At 43.0% G+C, this 18,476-nt stretch overlaps 1 protein-coding gene across 6 annotated transcripts in view; it reads right to left on the bottom strand.

Moving 5' to 3' along the window:
- The window catches only part of zfhx4 (zinc finger homeobox 4), a 90,510-nt gene that overhangs the window by 4,844 nt on the left and 67,190 nt on the right, over positions 1-18,476 (bottom strand). For all 6 annotated transcript variants that reach the window (XM_078938961.1, XM_078938960.1, XM_078938959.1 and 3 more), the window contains 5 exons: positions 13,183-13,275; positions 7,145-7,278; positions 5,994-6,194; positions 5,622-5,742; positions 53-5,443 (listed from right to left, as the gene is read on the bottom strand). In XM_078938961.1, the coding sequence (XP_078795087.1) occupies positions 53-5,443; positions 5,622-5,742; positions 5,994-6,194; positions 7,145-7,278; positions 13,183-13,275 (5,940 nt within the window). The remainder of the gene's footprint in view (positions 1-52; positions 5,444-5,621; positions 5,743-5,993; positions 6,195-7,144; positions 7,279-13,182; positions 13,276-18,476) is intronic.

The following is an 18,476-nucleotide window of genomic DNA, read 5'->3' as shown; positions in this document are numbered from 1 at the left end:
AGCTTCTAATCAGTCTAACATTTTTTTTTCATTATTTGTCATACTAACTCACCAGGTGTGTTGGGTGGGAAAACAGGAAGTGATGATGGCCCGTTGACCCCAGGAAGAAGCACTGGTGGAAGGCCAGATAATCCTGGGTAGCCTGTCGGTAGGCTAAGGCCATGAAGTGCATTACTGCTGTCCACTGAAGTCTGTTGCTGCTGGCCAGGCAGACTTAGTCCTTCACCAGCTTTCTTCATTCGGTCCAGTTCTTGCTGGGCCATCAGCTGACGGACAGTGGTTGGCGCTAGGTAGTCCTTTTCTCTATCCACCTGGTTTCCCAGGGTTTCTTGCACTTTGGTAATGTGCTGCTTGGAGAAGATGTGATCTCTGACAGACATCCTGGCAGTGTACTTTACACCACACAATGTACACTCAGGTCTGGGCCCCTCTGGTGAGCCTTGACTTATCATAAATGGCTTTCCAATGTTAATCTTGAATTTCTTTTCTTTTGCACGGGCATTCTGGAACCACACTTGGACAACCCGTTTTGGAAGTCCAATTTCATTGCCCAGCATCTCACACTCTTGCATTGTAGGAGTGCGATAGTCACTAAAACAAGCTTTGAGCACTTTGAGTTGAAGGTTACTCATCTGTGTCCTAAATCGCTTGTGGCCTGGACGATCTCCAGCACTGTTGACTTTCCCAGACTTGCTGAAGGGGTTGCCTGCCCCAAAAGGACTGGGGGAACTGGGATCAGCTAGGCTTGATGATTCACTTCTGTCATTGGTGTCATCCATGTCATCATCTCTGGAGCTATAGTATGAGTCACAGTCTTTTCCAGAGAAGCTGAGGGCAGGGCTTACCATGCTGAATTGAAATCTTTCATTGCCGCCCTCAGAATTTGGCATTAAGCCACTTTTGCTATCATTAAGCTTGTCCCCACCATTGGCAGTCAGGTTCTCAACCTCATTGTTATTACACTCATCTCCAGTTGTAGCATCACTTATGGCTGTGTTAATTGATGATGTCTCATCAAAGTCCATTTTACTCAGATCATAGGTTGAAGCTTCTGCTGAATTATTATTAGGCCCTTCAGTTTCATCACAGTTTTCAGCTTTTATGGATGAAGGGCTAAAGAAGTTTTTTATCTGAGTCTCAGATGGTTTGACTGGAGTTGAGGATGCAGCAGGGAGCTCGTAGTCATTTTGCTCAGTCTTGGTTGGGAGCTGAGTGTGGTCAAAAAAACCATACTTATGAGGGCTTTCCCCTCTTTCATTGTCTTGATTCATCATTGGGCTTGGTGGCAGGCTAAAACCTGCTTGCTTAGCCTCATGCCAATGTCTTGATCGTATATGACTGTCTAAAGCAGATTTAGCCTTAAACAGCGCTCTACAAAAGGGACATTTCTTGTGGGACTGGGAGGGCCCTATGGCTCTAAACTGCCCTTTTCTTTCTCTTGCTCGTGTGTTTTGGAACCAGACTTGCACCACTCTCTTTTTCAATCCAACCTCTCGTGCAATGTGGTCCAACATTTTCCTAGTTGGGTTAGAGTCAAGCAGGTATTTGTCATAAAGGATTTCCAGTTGTTCTGGTGTGATGGTGGTTCTTAAACGTTTATCTCTGTGTTGCTCCTCACCACTGTTTCCACCATCTTTGTCATTACCATTTTCCTCCTTGTCATCCAGTTTTCTCTTCATTGCTGCAGACGCTGCAGCAGAAGCCATACTGGAACTGCCCTGGGAAGGGATTTGGGTCAGTCCTCCAGATAAGAGCTGGCTTGCCATTAAGGGATTGTTGGGGTCAAATATCATGTACGGCATATCAATGGGTCGCTCAAGGAACTGAGAGTGAAGAAATTGATTCTGGGCTGCCAAAAAATGCATATGCTGATGCTCCTGCCACAGTTCCACAGTGGGGAATGCAATCTTGCATTGATCACACTGATACTGAAGCATCTGATGGGGCAGACTGTTAGTGAGTGAGGAAAGGGCCATTGAAAGAGGACTTGAGGGGACTGCAGCTGCCTGAGGTTGGGAATGGGGTCTTGACAACTGAGGCTGGGGAGTTTTCTGAGGAGGTGGCTGTGGTGTGCAAGCTTTGGATGGTCTGGGTTCTGGTAATGACTTTATTATCGGCGAGGACGCAGTGTCTGCTTGTTTAAGTTCAGTTTCAGAGGGAATATCCGGTTTGGGTGATGTCTTCCCCATGGGGCCTCGCGGTGAGGCCATGACAGGGGAAGTTGAGCCAGAACTGCTGGCAGTTCCTGCATGATAATGTTTGGATGGATCTGAAGAAAGCTGGTTGTGTTTGGTTAGACACTGATCGGTATCTATGTATTCCTCACAGGTATTGTCCTCATTACCCTCCTCATCTTCATCCTTATAACACAGCTTTTTCTGGTGAGTTATAAGATCAAAGATGCGTGGGAACACAATGTTGCACTTCTTACACTGATACTGCATGTTGCTAGTTCTAATGTATCGTTCATTGGTCAGCTCTTTTTTCTCACAGTCCTTTGAATCTGCCTGGTTTTCATAGCTCTTACGAGCTTTCTGACGAGCATTCTGGAACCACACAACGATTACTCGAGTGGGCAGGTTGAGGACAGTGGACAGCTGTTCAATTTCATCATCTTTTGGATAAGCATTAGTGTCGAAGAAATCTTGTAGCACCCTCAACTGGTAATCAGTGAATCGGGTTCTGGAGGACCTCTTATTTATGCCTGAGTCACTTCTGTAGTACTCCTGTGAGCTGAGTTGGGACTCCATTCGAATGTCTTCCAAAGTTGTTATGGGAGGAATGTTGAAATTGTAAGGTGAGTCTTTACTCCGCTGCCTTTCTTTGAACAGGGTGTTACGGAACCAGTGTTTGATTACTTTCTGGGGCAGGCCAGATTTTTCAGACATCTCCTGAATTTGCTCCTCATTGGGAGAATTATTGATATCAAAGTTTGCACGAAGTATCTTCAGCTGTTCATCGGTAATACGGGTCCGTGGTCGCTTAAACTGAGACTGGCGTAGAAAATTTGGATCAAGACCCAACTGTTGTTGACAAAGCTGTGTGAGATCTGTGGAGAGTGAGTCCATAGTGGGAAGCTGCAGGGCTAGCTGAGGGGGCAAGCCTGGGTGCTGGACAGATTGCATCATTAGAGGGGGAAATAGAGGAAGATCCAAAGGTACAGGAAGCTGGACTTGTGGTGGGGCAGGTGGGGCAGCAGATGGAGGGGGTGGGGGTGGTGGTTGGGGGGTTGTCTGGTGAGAGGGCTGGTGTACAGTTTGATGGGGAACAGAAACTGGTGAAGGTACTGGTGTTTGTGGTTTGGAGATTGGCGTAGATGGGGGCTGAGGAGTTGTCACTGGTGCTGCAGCAGTAGGGGGTGGAGGGGGAGGTGGAGGTGGTGGAGGCGGAGGAGTCTCTGGTGAAGAAGGATTTATTGGATACAGCTTGTCATAGGCCTCTCTGTACTGCTGGGCAAACTTTTCAAGTTCCACATATGGGAAAAAGTGACTGTGTACATGTTCCTGGTGACTTTTGAGAATTAGCATATTGGAAAACAGCTTCCCACACATACCACACTCAAGTTTATCAGTATTTGTTTCCACTTGATCAGTTCCATCTCTGTTTTTCTTTTGGCTTTTTTGTCTGTTTTCGTTGTATTGGATAACAAGCTCAAATCCAAAGTTCTCTAACAAAGCTTTGGCTGCATTACCTCTTGCTCCTGATACAATGCGTGGAGGGGGAATCAGAGGTTCAGGAAAGTTGGACTTTTTAGAGTCTCTGTTGTCTTTCCCTCCATCACTAATTGCATCTCCTGCATTTTCCATCTTTGCTCTGTTTTCCAGTTTTTCCAAGAGGTCATCTGTGTCTCTTGGCATTTGCAGTTCTGAGATGGAGATGGTGCTAGAGTCTAATTTGGATTTTTGGTTCTGAAGTTGTTGCATTTGCTGGTTTTTCTGTTGGTGAATTTGAGACTGTGTCTGTGCTTGCTGTTGTTGCTGAGCCTGTTGCTGAGCTTGAGCTTGCTGCAGCTGGTGCTGCTGCTGCATCTGCTGCTTTAGGTCCTCAAGGAATGATCCAGTGAGACCGGGCATACCAAAAGCTGCAGCAGAGTGCAGAGCAAGTTCTGGGTTTAGGTTGAACTCTGCTCCTGGTATGTAAAAAGGAAAGAGAAACTGTGGTTGCTGAAACTGCAGGAGCGCTTCAGGAGTCATTGGAAAATGCGGGAAGAAAGCTGGATTGAGGAACTGAGGCTGGAAAAAGGCAGCCTGTTGTTGAAGTTCGTGTTGAAGCTGCAGCTGCAGTTGGGCAGATGACTGAGCTGACTGGTGGCTGCTTGCCTGTGCCGTAACATGATCAGTAGTTGAAGCTTGTTTGGTGTTGCTGTTATTGGGTTCTTTTGGTTCTGCAGCATTATCTTTGTTAGAGGAGGGTGTGCCACTTCTAGCAGTGTCAACATTGCTAGTATTTCCTTGTGTACTTGGGCCTGGACTTTTTGTAGGCGCTGGACCACTGCTGGAAGTGGTACTGCAGCTGTTTGTCTCACTTTTGGCAGTTCTGGCTTTGGTCTGGTGGAGGACTGATCTCATGTGAATCTCGAGCGTTGAGCTTTGGCTATAAGCAACATTGCAAATATTGCATTTAAATGGTTTATTGTCAATACTGTTGGTTGGCTCCTGTGGAACTGGGCTTGATGCCTCTTGAAGTACCTTCTTCAATTTATGCAGATGGGAAACTGAATTATAGTGGACTAAAAGGATGTTCTTCTGGGTGAAGGACTCCTTACATACTGTGCACTTATAAGGTCGAGATGGGTCCAAAAATTTTTCCATTGTAAAGTTGGGCCCTTTTCTAAATGGTAGGGTTCGCTTTGGCTCAGATCCCATGTCATCTAGCAGAGAACTACTATCACTTCCTGTTGGACTTGGCTTTTCTTCTTGGTCCATTTCATCATCTTTGTCTAAGTCATGTTCAAAGGCCTGAGCTTCCTCCAAGGCCCGAGCTTCACTCTCAGTGATATCACCATTTAATGGCAGATTTCCAATTAGTTGCTGCACTTCTGCTTCAGTAAGTTCAGGGTGTCCATTTTCCAGATGCTTCCTGAGGGCTAGAAATGTCCTGAAGCTACGCTGGCAAAGACTGCACATAGTGGCTGCTCTTATAGCATGGTACTGAGAGTGTATCTGAAGCTTCTGCATTGTCTTGAATGCCAAGCTGCAGTGGTTGCAACGATATTTGTAGACATGGCGGTCGGACACAGAGAGCTGCTGTTGTTGTTGTTGGAGTCTTTGGAGCTCACTGAGATGGTCCTGAAGATTTTCAGGGGACTTGCTATCATGCACTATCCCTGGGGTTCTCTTCCAGTCCGGGGCCTCCGAAGCCTCTTTTGGAGGCTTGAGTTCTTCACCCTGCAGGTCAGTTTCATTTTTGTCTTGACTGGCTTGCTCATCTTTTGGCATGCTTCCTATAAGAAAAACAATAAAAGGAAGAAACAAAACAAGAATATGAGTATCAGCAGAACAAAACACAAAACGCTCATTGATTTTTATTATATTCCCAGAGACAAACCTTTACCGAAATTTTAAGAAAAATCATATTTTATAAAATAGGGGGAAAAAAAGCAAGTAGAACACAATGCTCACCTAGAGACTTTCCTGACCCATCAGTGATGGATGTAGAGGATTCCATCAAAGGTGGACTTTTTTCTTGACCAGTCTGAGAATGCATCACATTATTTGGTGAGGCTGTATCAGGGCCGACAACCTGCCGAGACAAAAGAAAAGTGTTTAGTCTCCTAGCAATCCAAAAACATGACTAGTCATGGCTAGTCAACTAAGGTTTTCTCCAATAGAATACTTCAAGAACAGATTCTTACTGACAATTTCTAAATACTGTAAATCACACTTCAGTTACTTTTTTAGAGAAGTTCAATAGATTTAAAGGTACATTTTCAAAGGTAAAATGTACATATGGAAATACAAAAGTTATTCAGTTCATTTTTTTTTTGTACATACAGTTAGAATAAGCTTTTCAACGCAGTCGGGAGCCACGCTGTGCAGGTGAGTCAGATGTAGCTGCAGGTGAATCTTGTTGCTCAGAACATCCTGGCATAGAGGGCAGCGGATCACTGGCTGCATGGAATGCTGGGACATCACATGGAGCTGCATACGATTGGCATCTTTACTGCTGTAGTTGCAGTAAGGACATTGCTGAACCTGAAAACAATGAAATATATTAAAAATGTGGTTAATATTTTTTGGCATAATTTGCTGGGAGGTTTTTTTTTTTGGTTCGTCTCAACACATCCCCCACAGCTACCAATCCCCAACTTTAAATTAAGTCACAAAACAAAGATAAACTATTTTTTAAATATAATTCACTTAAGTCTTACTATGCATGCAATTTTATTAGCACAAAACATGTCTGGCCACAATTTTTAATTTAGGAGATTACATATGACAAAGGTGTGTACCTTCCGAAGCTATGTCTTGCCCTCATTACAAGGAGTACTCTAAGAATAGCTGGTTCCCTACCACCTGTCTTAATAGAATCCATTTCTGAAATGACTAAGTCCACCCTCCTTGCAGGTCTCAGAACCAGACGAGCTAATACTTCATAATCTAATTTAAAAACACATATAATTTAAAGAGATGCAAAAAGGGGAAAAGAAGCAGGCCTAAGGCTAGTGCTGGTGTTCCACTTAAGAACACAAAGGACGGCCTATTGTGCTTGATGCTAAAAAGCTCTGTCAGGAAGGGAATGGTGGGATGCATTTAACCCCTTGAATGAAAGCTGGCGCCAGCCCTCGCTAAATGCTTGGCTTAGCATTTTTGCTTCTTACAGTTAAGTATCTTCCCATTAGCTTATCCCACAGTGACAGTGAAGGTTAGATTTCATTAGTGCCAGTGAACCTGGCTCATTAGCCATTAACTCTCCAATGACAAACTCAAATAAACATTTCGTGTATGAACGTAAATTTTACCACATAAGTGAAGGTTTGTGAAAGAAATTTCATAAAACACGGTGATTTCAAAGTCAGACTGTCAATACATTAACTTAGAAGGGCAGTTCTAAAGACAGAAAAAATAAATTGGAAGAAAATGCACCAAAATTACTATTGCTTTATTTCATTTTTTTTTATTTAAATTATTTTTCAAAGCCTTACCGGTTCATTGGTTGAAGTCTTCCCCTCGACAGATTTTGGCCTTTTGGGTGGACTCTCAATTTGTCGATCTGACAGGAGGGAATGTTTGACCATAGCGTTCGCTGCAGTGATCTCTTTGGTTATGGCATTCACTCCTAGTGGACAGAAAAGGTAAAACATTAAAATTAACATTACTGCATTTTCCACACTAAAAGGCGCACAGGTTTATAAAACAAACCGTCAGTGAATTGTAGGTTTTCAAGCTTATGTCATATATAAGTCACATTGAGTGAGACAATAGAGTCAGAGTTAAGTCCGTCAGTCAGATGGTAATTCTACATGTTGTTTATGACATGCTACAAGTTAGTCACGATGGCGTATTATTAATACCAAAAAAAAAAAGGCGCATTGTGGTTTTTTGATTAAAAGGTTTTTTTCTAAGTGCACCTTACAGTGAGGTCAATACGGTAGTCATCAACTGTTCTCAACCACTGAATATTTATATTTTTAAGCAAAATGTTTACATTTAAAAATTAGAAAAAAATAGTAGCAAAATGAACAAATGTCAAAAGCTAGACCAGAATGTATCATTGCTACCTAATAAATAGGCTGTTGATCAGCTGCTCCAGAGCAAAATAAATAGATACAAGTTGTGTCATTCTGAGTTTGTTCCAGATCAACAATTGATTAAATATTATTGACAAAGCAAAAGACATAAACAAATGTGCTAAATTAATATTCAGCAGAGGAGACATGCTTATTACAAAAATAATTTGACACCCTGATATTAGCATGGATACAAGCATGAACTGTATAATTCGCATTCATATACCCCAACCCGGCACTGCCCCGAGGACATGTAAAATGGGAAAAAAGTCGGGCCTGCTCATTATCACAGCACGACATACATTAAATGTTATGGTAATATTATACACTTCATTAGTTCATATACATTTCCCCAGCTGCCTCAACTACTCCTCTGTCTGTGTAAGATGCAAAATTTTCGGGGTTTGGTCACGGCTGGTAATACAGCAGTAGCACCCCTTGTGTGTTTGTTTGTATGTGTGCTTGTAACTGTGTCTGTGTGAAACGTTAACAGCGGGGCTCAGCGTGCAGAGATCAGCCTCTGGTTGTATTTAGTAAATGCTGTAGCCGCTGATAAATCTTTCATTAGCCTCATCCGAAGATACAAGCCGTGCAGGGCCTGCTGTACTCTGCAATTTACACACCGTGCACAACACAAAGACACAGCAACATCATTTCTCCCTCCCTCCTTCCCTCTGTCTTCCTCGCCCGCTTCCTCCCTATTTTTTCTTGGCTTTCACCCCCTCCACCCCCATCCCCTCCCTCATCTGGTCACTCAAGGCAATATGTGAGCCCCACTCTTGCGAATCAACGCTTCACGCTAGATGCACAAATGGAAAGAAAGGGAAATCAAAGCACCAATACATGGGGAGGGAAGGGGGGGTGGGTTGAAGAAAAAAAAAAAAAGAACATTTTTTATTTCATATTATTCTGTGGCTCGTGTTTGTATTGGGCGCATATCAATTCCGCCGGCCCGTTCATGCATTTTAATTCTGTTGCATTAAGTAGGCGTTCCACTTATTTTATTTGTAATCCCCTATATCTGGAGCCTGAAATATTGGCCTGTCAAGGAAAGTGACAAGAGAGAGGGAGGGAGGGAAGAAATGAAGAAAGAGAGAAAGAGGGGAGGAAAAAAAAATACAAGGGCACAATGTGCATTTCCAAGAACATCCGAGAATTGCTCTGCAGCTCTGAAGAGCGAAGTAATCTCATCTTCCACTGCTTGTGATGGCCCCTACAGGCCTGGCATGTATTTGTGTGCGTATGTGTGTGCTTCATGTCAGGCCTCTGACACTCCATTGGTCAGATTGGCCCAGGCTGGAAGCACCCGTCACATCACCTGACCTTTCCAAAGCCCGCATCCCGCCTCCCATATTTATTATAACCATTTCTAATTTCAACTTTCAATTTTTGCCTCCATCTTTCAGTCAATTTGCAACTAAATTACATCCCTGAGAAAGGAGATGAGGCGATTGTCGGACAAGAGCCTGCAAACACATTTACAACGCGGCAGGGGAAAGGGCCCACACATCACCATTGATTACTGTCATGCTGAATGTAAATGTTAGTTTGTGTAGTGTGTGAGTGTGTGTGTGCATCGGAGAGATCTGTCCTTCTGGTTTAGACTTGTATTTGACCTAGTGGATTTATCAACATGTAGAAAACTGAACCGAAAAAGAAAAAAAAAAAGTTCTGAATGTTGAGGGGCACCCTTCCCTCGAAAGAGGTTTAAAGTGTGAATATTTAAACAAACCTTATCTAAAATTTGGGTCAGCCACAATCAAAGGCAACATGAATGGGCTTCTCTTTTCGGTTTAACTGCTCCGTATTTTGGCCGGGGCATAAAAAATCAGAAAGATAATTCCAGAAAAAGCGAGGGGCAGGGCATATTCCTTTGTCTCCATGTCTGTAGCACAGACCTAATGAGAGTCCTGCCCCAAATGCCTCATCTTTCCTGTCCTCTTTCTACCTTCCCACTCCTCATTCTTCCCTTCGCCCAGTGAAGTGGAGGGGACGGACAAACCAGAATCCCCCCTCCCTCCCATCCTTAACTCCACAAATGACAAATGTCTGTATGGGAGAGGACCTTGCTTGATTAGATAAATCAAAAGGTGATTTATGACACTCAGGTTTTTTTGCATTGCAGGAGGAGAGAGTGGTCCAGGCGCCACCCATCTTTATTTGCAACTGTCAACTGTGTTTATTGAGCCTTGTATACTCACACACACAAAAAAAGGAATTACATTACAATAAGAGACACATTTTTTTTTGGGGGGGGGAGTAAAGGACAAGAACAAAAAATACAAAAGAGATCGCAAAGCAAACAGCTCAGCCTCAGTGTCTTCTTTATTTAAATAGAACTTTGAAAAGCACAGGGAGAAATGTCATAGTGCTATTTTAGAATCTGCCCTTCTGTGTAATTTTGTGGCAAATGTAATCCAGTCAAGTCAAACTTTTACATATGCAAGTATTTTACCGAGTCTTCACATTTGACTTGCTGCACATTCACGGAAAAACAACAGCAGTGATCGAGTCTGGAAGAGTTTAACAGTCCATTGCAGCCTGTTTCTGTCCTATTTTTTGCTCTGATTCTTCGCAGCTAGAAATATTAGTTGATTCCTGTCTCTTCATGACAACAAAACACAGAAAGCCAACAAACAGGGATCAGAGGGGGCTGGGGTGCCTTGGATTTAGTATTCAATTTAGCTGTCCTGAGCCCTGGCAGACTGGCTAGCTGTACAGAGCAGTAAATCTAAGGGGGGGAGCTAGCCAAAGCAGACCAGGGAGGGGCGACCAGCATGATTTACTGGCCTACTGCTCTGGGGTTACGCATTAGGCTGACCTCCGGTCACCTGATAACATTACAGCAACACACTCTGAACCTCAAACTCCCACCGAAGCACTCAGCGGGTCCAGATCATGCCGGAGGGAAGCAAACAAAACGATCGAGTAGGACAGAGTGAAAAGAAAGGGAGAGAAGACAGCCGTGGACAGATGTAGAGGAAAAGAAAGGCTGTAGAGTAGCGTCTGTCTTTTATAGTTTGCGTTCGACTAGCCTTTCTTGTCTTGCCATATCCACTTTATGGCCTAATGAAACAAATATAAACACGGCCTTGTCAGATTTGACAAATTGTCCGAGACATTCAACAAGCTGTCATGACACAGAAAACAGAAAGAAACTGCTGCAGGCTTGTAATTAAACATGCTAAAATCTTTAATATATTTTAATGTTCTTTTTGAATGACTAAAGAGAAGCACATCACTGCTTCACTGCATCACTGCCAAACTGGGCTCTTTTTCAAAATGCATGCAAATTCAAAAGGCAAAAAAAAAAAAAACATCTGAATATGAACAAGCCAATATGGAATATTTAGCATACGATTTTGCTCGCATGCAGTCGGATTTTGCTTAGCACTTATCTTCACAATTCAGAATTGCCCTGAAAAAAAATAAAATAAAAAGAAATTATTACATCCTGCAGGATTGGACTGCGGGAATGATGAGTAATTTCTTTGCTAATTTAAAGCAGGTAGAGATCTCTAATTTCCTCAGGCTGCCTGACAGGCTCATTTCTATGCCGGGGCCTTTGTTTGGTTTGTTATTTATAAGAAGTGGGCCCCTGAGCTACGGTGGCGACATGTGCCATCCGCACACGACACAAAGCTATCTGGAAGTAATCCACATCAAGGACATTTGCATGAAAAATGTAACATGGATTATAATTAATCTAAAGTGACATTGGATTAAAAAAAAAAAGACAATGTAAATGAAGCAAGGAAAACAGCTCTTACTGCCCCCTCCACCCTCACCCCTCATCTCCCCACCACCACCACCACCATTCTCTCTAGTTATCTATCCCTCTCTGTATCCATCCAGCCATCTTTGTTTAAGGGATCTTGGTCATGGAGATGAAGAGCACAAACACACTGCTCACTTGCTCACACTGTAATCCCTTCCCTGGAGATCTCCATATGGACACACACCAAGCGCTCACAAAGACGTCTCAACGTTTCAAGCCTGCCTGAGATGCGAGGCTGATAGAGAGGATATCCAGTTTGAAAAGAGGAGGGGGGAAAAAAAAAAAAAAAAACTTAGCTCAGGCTTATATAGACTCCAGGAATCCTTTAGCTTTTTTGTGCAACCCCCTTTATTTAAAATAAAACACAAACTCTGATGCGTTTCTTTATGTTTCTAAAGGCTGGCAATTGAGCCCACAACAAACACTGACTGCTTGTACAACAGATTTCTCTCAAATGGGCGTACAGTACAAAAGCGTGCTTTAAAATAGAGGTGGGGGTAGGGGGGGGGGGGGACCTTGACATTCTGTCGTGTCGCCTTTTTGCATGTGCGCGGTGGTGTTAAATGACGCTGGCAGTAATATGGAGCGGTGAACGCTTGGATGGTGGTTCCCCGCCAGTCCGTCAGACAGGCCTGTCATGGAGATAGAGCTGAAAGATAGATGACTAGCTAAAGTAATAGGCCCCAGCCTCACTCAGCTCTCCTTCTGCCTCATTGAGCCTCACATTATGGAGCAAGGTATGGCGTGCAAAGGAAGCAGAGTTGGGGAGGGAGTTTCAGATGGATGGAGGGCGCGGAGGGTGGATGGAAAGACCCCATGCAATATTCATTCTCAACCATGGATTTCCATCTCATACATAAGGAGATGATATGAATTCTTATTTGGACAAATCAAATCTAACAAAGCCAGGGCTACCCTGACCGCAACCTCACAGCAGAGGCATTATGTGCTCCATATCTCATTTGTGATAAAAAAAAAGCCAGCTTTTATAGATTTTTGCCTCTTCCAACTTAAAATACTTTTATTTGTGCAAATAAATAAACAAAACTTTTTTCCCCCTTCCTTTTCTGTCTTGTGCTATTTTTTCATCTCCTGTGATAGGGGCTTCAGATTGGACAACAATTAAGAGATGGATTGAGCCAGGAAAAAATGGGAGATGAAGAAAAATGCGGGGAGGGTGCTGGAAAAAAAAACTAATTTAAGGTTTGCAGGGATGCGGTGCAATATTAGAAAAACATATACACAGCCGCCCCCCCCCCCCCCCCATCTAATCCTACGCTTATGAAAAATTAATATGTCATCGGAGAGGGCACAAGAACGAGAAAAGATTAATGCAAGGCGCTTATAAATTACAAGCACGCAAACTGATTTGATTAAAAAATAATCTGGGGCCTGGACATTGCCTGGTAATATCCACAACACTCAACTTATCCCTCTCTCTTTCTCTCTATTTTTCCCTCTCCTTATTCCACTTTCTCCTCATCTCTTACTTTTTTCTCTTTCTGTCAGATGGAAACGATTAAAGCAGGTCACATGGTGGCTGGTAAGCAGCGTTCACATGTTACACACACGTTAGAATCTTATCGGAGAAACCCAGATGAACGATAACTTGACTAAGACGGCTTTTCTGGTTTATGCTATATGAGTTTCAGGGTGTTTGCGCATCCGGACTCACGGTCAGTTCTCCTGCTCTCAGGCAAGTCCCGGTCGGTCTGGTTGGGCCTGGAGGAGGAGCGAGGAGGCCTCTCTGTGTCCTCAGCATTGTCTTCTGAAAACAAGAAGAAAAAACTTAATTACCCATGATGCTCTAAAACAATATTTGACACCCACGGTGTAACAAAGAAAAACCCTTGTAGAGTATTTTGCAGATATTTTCACGCATAGTCCAGCATTACATTGGTCCTTCTGGCAAGATTTCTGTTAGTACATGCATGGGTAATCCCCCAAAAAACCCTTTTGTCAACACAGGGGTCAGGTTTACTCTAATGATCCAGCATACCTCACCAGAAAATAATGCTAGTGACTAAACACATGCTCCCCTCATTACTGTCCTGCCATACTATTGAAACCTAATATGGGCTAAAAGCAGAGATGCTTATCAATAAAAACATGTTAAATTATTAAAGTTATTTTTCATCTGTAACTATGTTTTTTTTTTTTATAATTTCAAAATATCCTTGATTTTTGTTGTTTTTTTAGCATCATTTACTTAGTCATGCCATATTAATGTTTACTTATTATTTTAACATAGAAAATGACAGCATGAAGAAAAGGCTGTTTTTTGCACAAATTCCAGAATTACTTGCCCCAATGTAAAAAAAAAAATGTGGAAAAAGCAACGGATATCCTTTTATGCAAACACAAATTTTTTTATAAATACTTGACATTAGCATTTTTGGGAGCTCTATGAAACACAGCCTCTTTATGGTGCAAAAAAAAGACAATTAATGCCACAAATAAATAGTATATATTCTGTGACCACTGGTATGCTGCACATGAATAGTATATCATTGTGTTTCTGCATACCTCAGTAAAAAAAAAAATGCATGCCACACAAAAATAGACAAACCAACACACATGTGCAGCTCTGTACTATTAGCAGATTAGCCTGCCCATCTCTGAGAGTTCAACCCCTTGTTTGATAATTCTGTGTATCTGCAGTGTTCTGCCAGTGGATTAAAGTGTGTGTTCGCGTATCAGTGTGTGCGCGTGTGTATATGTGTCGCCAGCACAAGCCAACACTAATCCTAGCCGAGCCCCAGCGCTCTCTTTCATCCAGCCATCATTTGTCTCCAACTGGGCTGATGTCACTTTGTAATGAATTTTGAGCAGTCTGAGAGAGGCCAGATAACCAGGCACACTTGCGTGCACACACACATACACACACATATACATATATACATTTATAAACAGATATAAGTGTGGGTGTATATTTATATAAATATATATATGTGCATGTCTTCCTCCATCTCAGCAGTAGCACACCAAATCCCAATCAAAACAATTGCAAACAGGCATCAGATCTCTCACTCACACACAAACAAACACACACACAACCGTTAAAAATTTCATGTCTTCTAAATGAGGTGGGGGTGCTGGCCTCCCTCACATAAACCCCTCTCTCTGTCGGGGAATGAAACTGCGATGTGTCTTTGTGTGCGCAGGTGTGTGTGTGTGTGTGTGTGCACGCTTAAAAGAGCTGTGCTCATCAATCCTGCACCGCCGTAATAACCATACTTCACAACACACACTAGCACTCACACAGAGTCATATTCGCAGAAATCAGGCAAATGGTGCACTGAGGTCAGCGCGCATTTGCATACAATCACTTTGGCCATTGTGTGATGTGCAAGAGAGGTCTGCGAATCCCCCTTAGAAACATGATATGATTAACCCTTTTACATACCACATGGTGCAAACACACACACACACACACACAGGGACTAGCAGTGGCGCCATTGCTTTAAGCTGCAACACATTAAGTGGACATTATATACAGCATGAGATTTTTAAGGCAGATGCTGGTGTGTGATTGTGGAGGAAATTGCGTTTGTGTTGGTGTGTGCCTGCAAACAGAAACATTGTCTTTTTTTCCCCCCTCCCCCCCCCCCCTTTTTTTTTTATATTAGCACATGCTGTGCACATTTTGTGTGCACACAGCGTCTGTGTGCATATGAGTCAATGTGTGTGTATGTGTGTTTATAAGGGAAAGAGAAAGAGACTGGGACTGCACTCTGCTCCTGATGTTTTATTAATACATCGGTGACAACGGAGATGAAATATCTCCTGTCAGCCAAGAGTGCCGGGCTGCAGAAATTGCAATTTTCACTGCTGGTGCTGCAGCGTCCATCTTCGTATTTTAATTCACCTTTCCAACATATAGAGGAAAAAAAGAAGGATGCGAGGGGTGCGAGTTGATATGGTTGTGTGTGGAGGGTTTGAAAGTCCTTCATCAGTGGTTTATCTTTTCTCGTTGCAGGACTTTTGTATAAAAGGGGACAAAAAAAAAAATTTGAACATCGTGTTCGACACAAGCAAGAAGGAATGAGGGTTAGAAAAGCAAAAGAAAAAGATGGCTGAATCCACAGAGGATGTTAGAACACACATTATGGCTGAACAATATGTAAAGAAAAAATATTAAAAAAATCAAAACAAAGCTCTTATTATGTTAGCAATTGCTTAACGATTTGGGTGGGGATGCACTTTCTTTATTATATACAATGCTTTAACCATTTATCAAATAAATAAACTCTGTGAAATGGTGAAAATATAAATAAAATCATTCAAGTATGTAAAGGACAACAATAAAAGTATATGTAGAACAGTGAAAGTGGCAAGGTGGGAGACATCATGTCAACAGTACGATTTTCTCTTGCCTCCAGGGGGCAGCCTACCTGTAGCTACAGGAAAGAATAAGGTGTAGTGAGTGGAAAAAAAGGGAAAAACAATTAAGAAAAAGCAGGAAAAAGGATGAGTGATCATCTGGACCCATTCAGTGTTTATTTATTCTTTACTTTCTTCTTCTGTTCGGTTGTGCTGCGTCTGTATGGACGCATATGCACACTGGGAATGTGCTTCCACACGGAGGACATTCCCAGACGAGCTCTCTCCATACATCAGCTCAGCGTCTGCCCTCTGACTGACCCTGACAGCAACGCACTACATATGTGTGCACGCAAGCGTGCGATCTCCTGTGCACGTATGCAGGTCTATTTTTTTTTCTTTGTTTGTGTGCATGTGCGCCATTGATCAACTAAGTGAGACAGTGACCATGGGTTTGCATGCAAGATGTGCAAATGTGTATGCAGGCATACGTGTGTGTGAATGACAGAGGGGACTCCTAGCCGTCAACTTAATCGCTACCAGAGGATTCGCAGAGCCAAACTTCTGCAGATGCCTTCCTCGGCTTGTGCTCGTGAACACACACATGTAGGGAGAGTGGTCCAGGCTGTGGAGGGTGTGTGATTTTGGCAGCCTGGTGAGACTCTCTTTGATGTGGGTCAGTCTGAACATTAAAGTCAGCCGGCCAGTGGGATTGAGATAACCACAGCTCCTGGGTTCGATTACCTTGCAACCAACATCAGCCTATATTTATCTGTCCTGGAGAAAGAAAAATTAAGTCCTGACTCCTGATCAGACTCACAACTGGTTTTAAGATTTAACTAAGATTTGAAAGCAACCAATTTCTTGTCTAGTGAAAGATGACATTTACAAAACAATGTTATGATGAAAATATGTCCCAATTTAATTGCTTATTTCTCAACACAAATAAATCTGGCAGCGAGAAATGTTCAGATACTAAAAAAAACCCGGGGAGAAAAAGTACTTAGAAAAAGATGTTTGGAAGCAGAAAAATGGAGCAATAGACATATGGGAGATGGAGGCAATGAAGACTGTATCGAAAGTGTCAGCACAGTGTGTGTTTGTATGTGCGTGTGTGCCCTCCAGCTGTATAATGACCTGCTCTGAGACCACTCACTCCCCCTCCCGTTTCCCCAAAGGGCCCATAACCGCCATGCCGGGTCATTATGTGCCCGGTGGAGGACTCAGTCATACGGCACACAACTGAGGAGCGATGCTACACCAGGAAACTGGACGCTAAGGCTCCAAAATGGCTGAATTCATTAGCTGGGCTGAGCCACCTTTAATTTGCTTCCTTAGGGCTAGAATGGTGCTCATTAAAGGGGTAAAAAATAAAATAAAAATATCTTCCCCAACATTTTGTTTAGCTTATATCACAGAGTCACAATGAAAGTGGAACATCAGCTGAAACTGTAATTGCTGTCAAGGAAAACATCATAAGAAATAAAAGAGAAATCATTACTTTTTTGGAACTCAAGCTATACGTTTACGTTTGGTATTAATAAAACACTAGATTCTCTGTGCATCTGTGGTAATGATGCAGCCTTAATGTTCTGTGCAACACCCCTGACTGTCACGTCTCCCCAAGTTAGGTGTGATGTTGATGCTGATTTCTTCTTACAACTCTGGTCGTGTCCCCTGTGAGACCGCATGTGCGTGTGCGAATACGTATGCTTGCAGCGGGGCCCTGTGATGTCACATTCCTGCGCCGCGCGCGTGGCTCTCGTTTGGCCTCTAGGTTTTAAGGAGAAAGCTTTGAAACATTACACCATCACACACACTCCCAGCCATGCACTCACACACACAGTCAAGGGCCAGTGGTAATGCTGCCAGAGTAATAACCTTACAGACTTACTGAACTCCCTCCCTTGCGTTCTCTCACCCTCAAATCTTTATTTACCCTACTCCCCATCTTTATCCCCCCACTTTCCCCAGTACCTTTCCCCCCGAATTTCAGTGCGTTTAACAAGCATTTAGATCTTAACCAGATGTTGTTAATGTAGCATGTCTAAAATACTAAACATCAACCCAGCAGAGAGGGTCCACAGCTCCTGCACAGGGCCTGGGAATAACTCACTCAAACACACACGCACAGGCGTATGGCGTGCACACACACACACACACCTATACTGAGGGGAACCAAAAACACACTCACTCCCACACAGCTTTCAACGTATTTCATGCAAAAGTGTCTACGGCCTGCATTCCAACATGTAAACACAGCGGCACACACGGGTTGCCATCCACACGCTCAAATCCACCCCACAGTCGGCCACTTTCACTTTAGAACGCATGAGAATGAAATTTCCCCAGGAAAATGTGTCTATTGTTTCAGGTCGACCCTGAGAGCCAGACAATGGGATTGTCGTGTTTAATTTGCTCATGGAGTGAATGTCAATAAGCTGAAGTGACAGAAAAAATGACTTGTGGAAATAAAATAAAAAAAAGCATCAGCAGCAAATTTACTTTGTTGTTGTCAATTACAACTTCCTGAGACATTTTATTGTATTTTCTTTTTGCTTGAATTGCCCGCTCCAGTGTCTTGCAGGCAACTAACAAAACATCTATTACTCTTCTGGAAAAGAAAAAAAAAAAGGGGGGGGGGGG

The sequence above is a fragment of the Oryzias latipes genome, chromosome 20 (genome assembly GCF_053564925.1).
Source record: "Oryzias latipes strain Hd-rR chromosome 20, Olatipes_Hd-rR_3.1".
NCBI lineage: Eukaryota > Metazoa > Chordata > Actinopteri > Beloniformes > Adrianichthyidae > Oryzias > Oryzias latipes.
This window is presented reverse-complemented; position numbering and strand designations above follow the sequence as displayed.